At 34.0% G+C, this 11349-nt stretch overlaps 1 protein-coding gene across 1 annotated transcript; it reads left to right on the top strand.

The window, feature by feature from the left end:
- Window positions 1–4424: 4424 nt before the first annotated feature.
- LOC111710001 (uncharacterized) lies at window positions 4425–5970 on the top strand. The gene is made up of 2 exons (XM_023483996.1): window positions 4425–4946; window positions 5412–5970. Exons 1-2 carry the CDS (start codon window positions 4869–4871, stop codon window positions 5646–5648), a joined length of 315 nt encoding a protein of 104 aa, XP_023339764.1. The 5' UTR covers window positions 4425–4868; the 3' UTR covers window positions 5649–5970.
- Window positions 5971–11349: the final 5379 nt, after the last annotated feature.

Here is an 11349-nt window from a genome sequence, read left to right as displayed (position 1 = left end):
GGGGGGGGGGGGGTTCGTTACAAAAGAAGAGGAAAGGAATTCCAAAAAACGAAAAATAGAACAAAAGAGTCAATATCTAAAATATTTTTTTAAAAGAGATTTTTTTGTCCCCAGGACATGATCGGGTTGTTACGATCAAATCTCGGAATTTTTTCTATTGCATAAGTTTGGTGTTATTTTGGGTTTTTATATTGATCTACCAGGGGTTGTAATCTGGCAGCACATTTATCCATCCACGCTTCATTCATTCTGAGAAGAGGGTTGACAAGATTCCAGCTGCCTAAGATTCTTCTCAGGCCTGAGAATACAGAGTGCAGGAATCCTTCTGATATACTGGAATGAGGCCCGGGTACCATAGGAAACATCCCACTCATTGCTCCCTAACATCTGTAAGACTGGCTTGGATACCCCCAGGTATAAAAACTCGGTGATGGTGATGTACCAAACCTCTGTAGAGTAAAAAAGTAGATGTTAGTTCCACATTTATTGAAAATATATTTCGGTCTGGGTTGACCCTCGTCAGTTCTTGAGATTGTTTCTTCACAAAGATTAAAAACAAACTGGCAACCATAGACTCTCCCTGCTTGTTCACCATTTCTCTCTTCATCATCATTCACAGATGTCTTTGAAAAGTAAGACTATTACCGATGAATAGCTGAAAGGCTGTTTAGTTTACCCTGAAATTACCCAAATAAGTGAACGGTCCCTTTAAGGATCAATCCCACTTGAAACTTCTTTCTTATTGAGTAGAAAGCACGCACCCTTTCGCTGCTAGAGTTGTTGACAGCCGCCCCTCTGTCCTCCTACATCTGTCAGGTGGTCATAACTGCTTAACTTGATGTCAGCTCACAAAATCCACCCCACCCCACAAAATCCACTGCCGCAAATAGGTAAAATGAGGTTCGGAAGCTGTGAGGGGAGGTTACCTTCCCTCCCTCATATGACAGCTGTATCATAGTAAAATTGATTTCACAGTAAAAAATATGAGTTTAACACTTTGTAAAGAAATAAACTGCAAAAAGTCTTTAATATCTAATACAGTATGTGGAAGAAGAGTGACATTCAAAACCAACTGTCATGTTTCGTGGGACACCCTGTACAAACAAATATATATGAGCGAAGAGCTTTATTATGTAGATAGATAAGCAGTTTAAAATTTTTAAATTTCATGAAAAAAGCCAAACAATCGATCACAGAAAAATGATAAAAAAATATTACATGCATGAACATAAAATTTTAATTCAAATGAACAAACTTTATAGTTCAAATTTACAAAAATACCCTAATAACCGGAAAACCTTTAGTAATACTTATGACATACGTATTTTTAGGTTTGGAATATGTTAAAATACATATTTTCCATACATATGACACAAATATTTCGTCAGGCTATTTCCGTGGTAAAATACATATTTTATATCTGTATGTATATGACAAAATGTAAAAACCTAAAAGATCAAATGAATCAGGAATTTTTAGTTGGCATGAAATTTACGAAAATTTACATATTTTTAGGTTTACATCAAACCTTTAAACTCTGAAAAAAAACACAATTTTTTAAGTAAAGAAAAAACCGGAATATACTTATAACTATCTATAATAAAAACCTAAAAATTTAGAAATATTGCTTGGTATGAAATTTACAAAAATATCCGTATTTTTAGGTTTGCATCAAACTTTTGAACTAAAAAAATACAATTTTTTAAGTATAGAAAAAGCCGAAAAAATACGCGAAAGAAAAACATAGGGTTTCCAGTCATAATTATGCTACGCGTAATTACACGTACTTTCTTTCACTTATTGAGGAGCATGATGCGAACTTACATGTTAATTACGTATATAAAAGAAAGTCTAGTTTTACGTAATTAAGGCATAATTACGCGAAATTACGCAATCAATACAAAACCATTCCGTAATTAGTTCAGGCAGTGGCTGTACGAGGGGGGGAGGCCGCGCCCCCCCGCCCCCCTTTACGCATGCCCCACCCTGAGAGGCTGAGGGGGGGCACCCATGGGGGGAGGCTCTTTTCATATTACATCACAACTTTATGTTAGGGGATTTTTACGATTGCATAAATAAATTTATTCTTTTGACTTGTTTACTAATGCTGGATGGTTTGGTAGAGGACAATAATATATGGACTTAAACAAGTGGAGGTTCTGCACTGCAGATGACTTATAGGATGTGGTTGAAGGTTAAAAATTAATCCATTCTTTATGTGTTTTTCATTCTTCTTTTCCTTCATTCCTTTCCCATTTCAGTCTATTATTCTTTACTTAAATTCTTTTCTTTTTTTCTATTCTGTTATTAATGCCTGATTTTCTTTCCTTTTCTCCTCTTCTTGTTTACTTCTCCTTTTTCTATTCTCTTTGTTTCATCTCTTGATTAGTTTTTTTTTCTTTTTTTCTGCTCTTCTAATCTTCAACTGCTCTTCTTTCCTTCTTTTCTTCTTTTCTTCTTCTCCTTTCTTCTTCTTTTCTTCTTTTCTTCTCTTTTTCTTTTCTTCTCTTCTTCTTTTTCTATTCTTTTATTCGCTTCTTCTTTTCTTCTCTTCTTCTTTTCTTCTCCTCTTTTCTTCTTCTCTTCTTCTCTTCCTTTCTTCTTCTCTTCTTCTCTCCTTCTCTTCTTCTCTCCTTTTCCTCTTCTCTTCTTTTCTTCTATTCTTCTTCTCCTCTTCTTCTCTTCTTTATTCTTCTTCTCTTCTTTATTCTTCTTCTCTTTACTTTTACTCTTCCCATTTACTCTTCTGGTCTTCTAGTCTTCTAGTCTTCTAGTCTTTTAGTCTACTTGTCTACTAGTTGTCTTGTAGTCTGATAGTCTTCTCATCTTCTATTCTACTATCTTTTTACTAGATATTAAGATTATTTCTATTTTAGTTGGAGAGAGGATATATTTCACATTTGAAGCCCAGTCTCTAGAAATGTTCTGTAACGTGTCTATTGTTAGTAACGTTAGGTAATGTTTCTATGACATTATTTTAATGTTTGTGATGCTACTTGGTTTGCAGGGTAAGGATAATTTCACCCCTCCCAACAAAACTTCTTGCCGTCAAAAGAAGTAGGAGTTTAGTTCCTCTTATCTCCGTTTCGAGGTTTATGGAATCTTACAGGGTGCTTAAATCCAAAAACGCAAGAGTTGACCCCACAATTATTAATGATATCTGAGATGAGAGAAGGAAAATTCTGCTCAGTCTCACTGTAAAATTTATCTCATTTGAGCTCTGAATAAGTAATTACTTGAAAGAATATTATTGATACGTTGTGGCAAATGCCTTTACTTGTAGGTCTCAGAAATAAAAGGTTTAGGCCTTTATGTTGTGTTTTTCTTTTAATCATATGATTATGAAAGACCCTAAATCCCGAGTTTGGGGTTTTAGATCGGTTGGATCTCAAGTTTTTACCCATTAACAGCATCAACAGTCAAACTCTTCATAGGAATCACAGGAAGGCTTTTCTCTACATACTTACATCGTCCTTGTTAATATCCTTAAACTTTCGATATTTGACCCAGCCCCCTAGAAATTGTATTAAAATTGTAGGACTTGTTTTAATTGAGCGGCGGAGCATCGATTGAATTGATTGAATCTGTGCTGGAGATATTCCCCCCTTTCAGATTATTACGCGTAGTTGGGGATAATACATGTTCCCTGCAGCTCTTATACATAAACACTCCCTGGGAGATCCAGCACTTGTCAACGCTCATTCCAGGGGCATGCTCAGAATTTTCATATTTTCAGGGGCTGCAGGCCCGGAATTTGCAACATAAAGTGTTTGTTTTTGAACTATTATTTGTACAAATTTAATCTATTGTTTCATTGTGCATTTGCTTGAACTATATCTGTATATAAATTTAGCTTGTCTGTCTGTTAGAACTTATTTTTCCTAAACAATTTTTTACAAAATTGTTAATTTTTTAACTATTCTAATTATACGTATTTCTAAGAATAAATCTTATCTCAAAATTTTAACTGCCCATGTTCAAAGAAAGTCCAAATTAGCCAAATATGTGTTAATTTGAACAAGGATATGCAAGTTCATAGCCTAGTGTGGGGGGAGGGGCACACAAAAGAAAAGAGAAGGAAAAAAATAATAGAAGGAAAAAAAGAAAAAAAGAAACAAACAAAATTCAGGTATTTCCAAATAAAATGTGGTAAAGGTCAAACTTGTTTACAAATAAAAAGTAAATTGTGTGCTTTCTGAAATAATTATTTGGTAATTTTTTATTTGTATGTAAAAATGTAGAGTTTAAAATCATTTCTTACATCTATATATAAATTTAGCTTGTCTGTCTGTCTGTGCAAGTAGTTCAGCCAGGGGGGGACTAAACTATTACTATTATTATTATTATTAATTGAACAAAACGCAGTAAATTCATATTTCTTATTTGTTTAAAAATTATAGGCACTGCTCGCTTATAGATATGATTCTATCTATCTATCTACAGTCTCTACAGTGTACTCGGCCAGTGTATAAATTTAATTTTGGTAATTTTTTCAATGGGCCTAGCAGCTGATGTAACATACCGGACCCTAGATTTGTTGTGTGTATTTTAGGGACGTATTTATAATATTTTAATGTTTCTTTCACACAATATAAAAAAATAAAGTAGATTTTGTTTTGTTTACAAAAAATTAGTATCTGAAGGAAAGTTGTACAGGTGTGTTGGTAAACATTAAACAGTGGGCCCTGTGATGTTTTAACATGAGGTACTGCAGTGTAATTGTAAAAATAATAATACCAGTCAAGATAAAATCTTTTTTTCGTTCCGGAAAAATGACCTAAGAGTAGTATTGGCGAAATTTACAGGCCAACCTTCCTCCTCGATTCCGAAAAAATGGAGTGTGATATGCTCAGAACATTATTCTCCTGATGACCTTAATAGGACTTCAAAAAGACTACGACCTGGAGCCATACCATCCTCTAACCTCCAGTCATCAGCAGTTCAAGGTAATATGTGATTTGATTTTTGTTTTAAAAAGTTCGACAAATGTGAACTTTTTTGATTTTGACGAGAAAAAAATTAGATGTTATATTAATTTTTAAAGTTCTTTTTAAAAAAAGTTCTTTTTTGTAAGACAAAGGATATTTTAGAATTTTTGTACATTTCAAAAAATCCTTTTCAAATTATAAAGATTTGAGTGACTGTACACTGTACAGTGTACATAAAGGTAAACGAAAATTTAGAGGTCAAAAACTGGGACAAATGGTTAAATAAATATGGTTTTCCTAGAAGTTTATTTGTGTGGTGATTGTTAAGTGAACATAAAGGTAAACGGAAATTTACAGGTCAAAAACTGGGACAAACGGTAAAATATATGGGGTTTTCTTAGAAATTTGAAAAATTGAAAGATTTCATTTTCAAGGTCAGGTTTTAGAGCTTTTTCTAGATTTACATAAAATATTTTTTTTCAGATCATTCCTATGCGCCCCAGGTCCCCCAGGAGACCACGCTTAATAGGCTGTGTGCCTCAAACAACAATCTACAACAAACTTCGAGTAAGGAACACCAGGCTAAAGCAGAAAGTAAAATCTTTGGAGGATGCCCGGGAGAATATAAAATCCGACCTTAGTGCTGAGGCATATCTTCAAAACCTGGACAAAAACCTGAACCTTGTGGGAGCCACAAAAATAAAATTATCAAAAAAATAGTCTCATTGTGAGAGACAATGAGAGCCAAGCATCACTGCAATTTGCAAAATTCTCAAGAGAACCAAGGTCCGAGTTCAGCTGTCCAAGTTCTCAGAGAACCAAGGTCCGAGTTCAGCTGTCCAAGTTCTCAGAGAACCATGGTCCGAGTACAGCTGTCCAAGTTCTCAGAGAACCATGGTCCGAGTACAGCTGTCCAAGTTCTCAGAGAACCATGGTCCGAGTTCAGCTGTCCAAGTTGATAATTCAAAAATCATAAGGTATAATCGTTCATTATTGTTTACAATATTATATTATAACAACATTTTTTAAATAAAGAATTCGGCCTTTTTTGATTATGTTTTGTAAGGGAAAAAAGAAGTAGAACATAGACTACATCCTAATTTTTATTTACATTTTTTTCAGATTGGGATAATGAAAATGGTCTTTAATTTTCAATAATTGATGAATGACTAATCTAGAGTTTATAAAAAACTAAGCTTTCCAAAATGTGGTCTTCCTTTTTGTTTCTTCAAAATTGACGGATATATTAAATCCTTTTAAAATGTTATCGATTTTGTAATTTTGAATTTTAGAAATCCTGAGAGTTGAGACTAGTATTTTGGCGTTAAAAGTTATTACTCGGATAATACTAAATTGTGTTTACAAATTAATGCTTTGTGGAATAAAGACAATAAAGAAGTTGTCACTTAATTTCCATGTTTATTGGGACACTCAAATATAGCTATAATGTTAACCATAAACAGACTGGGGGGGGGGGGTTGACGCCCCCCTCACCTCTCATTAAAATCCTAATACCTTAACTCTAAGGCTAAACATAGATTGAGACCACCCCTCCCCCCTCCCCAGCCTTTATAGGGTCAAATTGAAGAAAAAACTATGAATCATCCCCACTGTAAATTGAATAGTCGTAACTTTCTATTTATAGTTTTGGAAGGGGCCTCCCCCCGTCCCACCGTCTTACTTTTAGTCAAAATTATAGTTATTATTTTAAATCCTCAGTATTATTTATGCTAAACCCTATAGAAAGGTCGGGGGGGGGGGGGAAGATAAAATTGAGCTTTCTTTGAAATTAAGTAAAAACATTGAGAACTACAATTACATGTGAATTAAACGAACCGCCCCCCCCCCTTCTAAAATTTAGTGGAGTATAAATGTTGGTTAAATGAAAAGATCTGGTCTGCTAGAACTCCAATGAACTGCATAACACCCCACCCAGAAAATTATATCTTAACTCGTCTACAAACTCTAGTTATTCCACTTTATTCTGTACACTACAGTTCTCCTACTTTCTATCTGTAAATTTTAGTTGTCCTACTTTCTATCTGTAAACTCGAGTTCTCCTACTTTCTATCTGTAAACTCGAGTTCTCCTACTTCCTATCTGTAAACTCCAGCTCTCCTACTTTCTTACGTTAAACTCCAGTTCTCCTACTTTCTATCTGTAAACTCCAGTTCTCACACTTTCTCTCTGTACTTTTACAGTAGTATTAGTATAATTAATAAGACGAGAAAACAGTTTTAACGGGTATTCTAGGTCATTTATTCAATTATATTTTTGTTGTGTCTTTCATCCCTTGATGTTTTATTTAATATCATAAATTTCCATGGGAGGGGCCACCCCCCCCCCTTTCAGGAGCTTAGGGTGGGGCCCAGGCCCCCCCCTGTAGTCCCCCCCCAGTTCAGCTTATAACTTACATAGATGATGAGATCTGCAAAATGACTCATAAAAAGCCAAGTTATTTTAAGTCATGAGATGCTCTTTAATGCATTTAACCTAAAAAGAATTTTGCATGACTGATTATTGATTAGCTTAAATCTTCAATTTCATGACTTCAACCATGAACATCAAAACAAATTATTGGACCCTCAATCCTCATTATGATAAATTAAAGATAAAATTTTGACTAATGAATAGATCTGTCGCTAAAAATCTGGATGAATTCAACAAATTGCAGGGCTGACCGCGTCAACTACATGTTTTCTGTTTTTTCAACGAAACACATTGATGCATTGGGCTATAATTTCCACTGGTTACGGGAGTCAAAATACTTTATTACTTATTGTCAGATCTGGGAGAATAAATTATTGCTATTTTACATCTTTTTATTACCTTTTTAATCACTTGTGAACTTCAATGTCTGAAAACAACGAAAACAATTAATTTATTTAAATCCCAAATACCCCTGATCGGGCGAATATACTTCCATTCAACTCTTCTAATCAGATGCTTCCTGCTAACTTCTGGGGGATCCTGGAAATAAGATGGCCAACGATACTGCTTCCTTTGCAGGCTGGATAAATGCCGTTTCACTCCTTTGTCCAGCATCAATTTTACCCTAGCTGCCCTTTTAACCGCTTTTTAAACTGGACCAACTTGATATCTCCAGATGAGAAGGGGGGTTCAATATGCTTGTCTTCCTAGTGAAGACTTCCCCCCCTGGAAAACTGGAGAGACGTCCCTGTCCCGGTTTCCCCCCCCCCTTCCCCTCGGAAAAAATAGGGCACAAGTAGAGATTGCAGGCTTCTTCTTGCCCTTTAATTTTGATTTTCAAGAACAGATTTTTAACAAATTTATCACTCAAAAGAGTTTTAATGAAAACATATAAAATTCGCAAATTTTGAAACACATTTTTCCCCTCCCACACACATGGTTTTGTCATGGTTTTGACATAAAAATTACCAAATTCCTTGTACAGAAATCCATTTAGAGGAGAATTTTTTGCCAGGGGGGTAAAAAATCCCACCCCTGGAAAATATCGTAAGCCGCCCCTGATAAAGTGTACTTTAAAGAAAATAATAGTCCCACTTTATTGTCTCAAATCAAAGTGAGACCCAGTTAAGGAATGGATTACAGGGCCGCCGTAAGCCCCGCGAAATGGTCTCACAGCCTCTGTATTCGTAGTGTGACCTCCGAGCCAGACGCGGATCCAGGGGGGGGGGTAAGAGTATTTTTTGACCCCCCTTTTCAAGAGACTAACCTAAAAGTTTACTGTAACTTGTTTTCCAGCAGATACTTTAATATGCTTTAGCAAAAAAGCCAGAATGAACGATGACAGATCTGGCACTATAATGAACATTCATAGAGACATCTTAGCAACCGTAAAACCCACAAAAGTGTTAAAAGCTTGTATAGACAAAAGTCAAAAATCCCCGTGAAATTGAATTAAGTATATTCAATAGGTTCAGGGTTCATTTATCTTCATTTTTTAACAAAAAAAATAATTGTGAAAATGCATATCAAAGTTGACAGGCTTTCTTTATTCTGGAAGATTAGATCTTATATCTTAATAAACTTTGCAAACTTTACTTTTAATCCTCATGTTTAGAAGTTTACATATAAATAGTTTATTTTTTAAATTTTAATAGGGATGGGCAATATCCAGATTCATTTTACAGAAAGTATTTAGACTTTTTAAAGGTATTACGGCAATATGAGAATAATGAGAAGGTTCCAACAATTTAAAACTTTATTCTGTAAAAGTTTACCAAACATGCAAATTTGTTTCCCTCGAAGAAAATATAAAGCAAAAACGATAGTTTTTGGGTTTTTAAAACGAGCGTTTTTAGTTTGTTTTTGCCTTATGTTTTCACCTAGGATAACAAATTTGCATGTTTGATAATAGTAAACTTCTACGGAAGACAATTTCAAACCGCTGAACCCGTAAATCTTTAGAAGTCCAAAAGTATTAAAGTTTCTATAAAACGAATCTAGCAATTACCCATCGCTATATTTAAACCTACAGAATAGTTAAGAACCGATTAAAACTCTACAATCTTGAAATCGCATCCTTTGGGGTAACTTGTAACTTAATTAGTTACATGAAAAAACACCCTGAACAAGCTTTTGCAGTTAATATCTTAATCTTAAAAAATATGTAAAATTGTAATTAGAAATTATGTAATGCGAGTGGAAATGGAAATTTATTTTTTATAAAGTAATATGTCTGAGTGAAAAAATTATACGTAAAGCTCTAAGGTAGAAATATTTTTACATAATATAAGAGTAATTTTCTGTTTGGAGCACTTAAAATACTCACGTTTAATGCTAATTTCTTTTAAAAAAATTGCGGGGGGCTATGGCACCCGTCACCCCCTCCCCCTCGCTAACTACGTTTCTCTCGGTACTATACCCAATATTATTCACATTTTGAGCCCCCCCCCTTTTTAAAAAGCTGGATCAGCCCTTGCTCCGAGCCTCCCAAAACAGGCTCCGAGCCCCGCATTATAGCTCCGCCTGTTGATTTTTACTTTTTAATTAACCAAAAATCATCAAATAACTAACTCTTCACAGTGCAAACCAGAATGGCTTAAAATTAAGTTCAATGAACAATGAATAAATTACAAGTATTCGTTCATTCATTTAATCATAACTTATTTTCCCATGAAATATATGCTTTTGGTAGAATACGCAGCTGGTTACCCGTAAAATTTGAGTCTTTACAAATGGCCTTGTGCCACCCCTATCCTTTACAATAGATATGTATATATATATATATATATATATAATTTTTCTTTAAAGTGCACAAAAAGAAGAAAAGCTACTAAGTAGAGAACTGTGGTGGCAGTACAATCTTGGTACACTCCAGGTTGGACTTAATAAAAGAAAAGATACAAGAGCAGTGAGCCTTCGAACCAGCCGACTTACATGTTAACTATAAAATTGTAAAATTATTTGATTATATTTTTTTATTATATATATATTATATGTATTATATATATTTTTTTATATGATATTATGTTATATTATGTTATGTTCTTTGTTGTGTTCATTAGTTTTATAGTTTTTTTCTACTTCTCGTTTTCCTCTATATACATGATGGAAGAAGCCGTATTTACTTCTTAACCTTGATCCGATCATTTTAATTTTTTTTACAAACATACAAACTGTTCTGAAGTTACGAATTCTTCAACCCCACTCTCTCTCTATTCCCCCCCCCTTAGATCTGACCACCACCACTCATAAAATTTAAACTCATATTCAGTTAATCTTTGGTCGAGTTAAAGCAAGGTATTACATTTGAAATCTGTTTATTTGTTTTTGTTTATATATTGTTACTTTTATCTTTCAATTCTTTTAGATTTTAATTCTTAAACATTTATTATTCAAGTTTCTTATTTTGTTTGTTTTTTAGAATATGCCCTGAAGATGGTTTAATAAACTGAAATTTGGCAAAAAGAGTTTTTGTTTCACGGATCTGAGAGTGTTAGATTTAGAAGAATTGTATATATATATGTGTACATAGAATTCTTTCAAAGAAAATATTTTACATTTAAATAGTTCTTCATTGTTTTCTGGAATGTCTAAAAAAGCCAATAAAGTCAAGAAATTCATTTAAATTATTATACGTGGATCAGTGCTATAAGTATAAAAACATACAACTGCAAAACACTTAAAAATTTCTCTTTTTATAGACTGGACATTTAAGAAATCAGTGGAAGAGACGTCAGTAGCAATATATTTTTAAGGGTTGCGGGGGGGGGATTATTTTTTTAGGAAACAAATATCCCTGCTTAACATATGAATCAAATTAACGATGCTATTTATGAATACAAAAATCTAGCAACATATTATCTCCGGCTGATTTCATTTTATGTCCTTCCGGTGCTTCAACTCGTTCAACCCTTTCCTTTAAACAGGAAAAACAAATGTTATGAAATTATTTAATCAATTTAGTGTCGCTTTACGACTCCGATCTACGGCC

This window comes from Eurytemora carolleeae, unplaced genomic scaffold (assembly GCF_000591075.1).
Source record: "Eurytemora carolleeae unplaced genomic scaffold, Eaff_2.0 scaffold798, whole genome shotgun sequence".
Lineage (NCBI taxonomy): Eukaryota > Metazoa > Arthropoda > Copepoda > Calanoida > Temoridae > Eurytemora > Eurytemora carolleeae.
This window is presented reverse-complemented; position numbering and strand designations above follow the sequence as displayed.

What these genes read in the sequence shown, in the direction of transcription:
- LOC111710001 (XM_023483996.1), top strand. Translation starts at nt 4,869, where the DNA reads ATGACCTTAATAGGACTTCAAAAAGACTACGACCTGGAGCCATACCAT. An exon ending in CCAGTCATCAGCAGTTCAAG is followed by an intron (nt 4,947 to 5,411) that starts GTAATATGTGAT and finishes ATTTTTTTTCAG; the next exon opens with ATCATTCCTATGCGCCCCAG.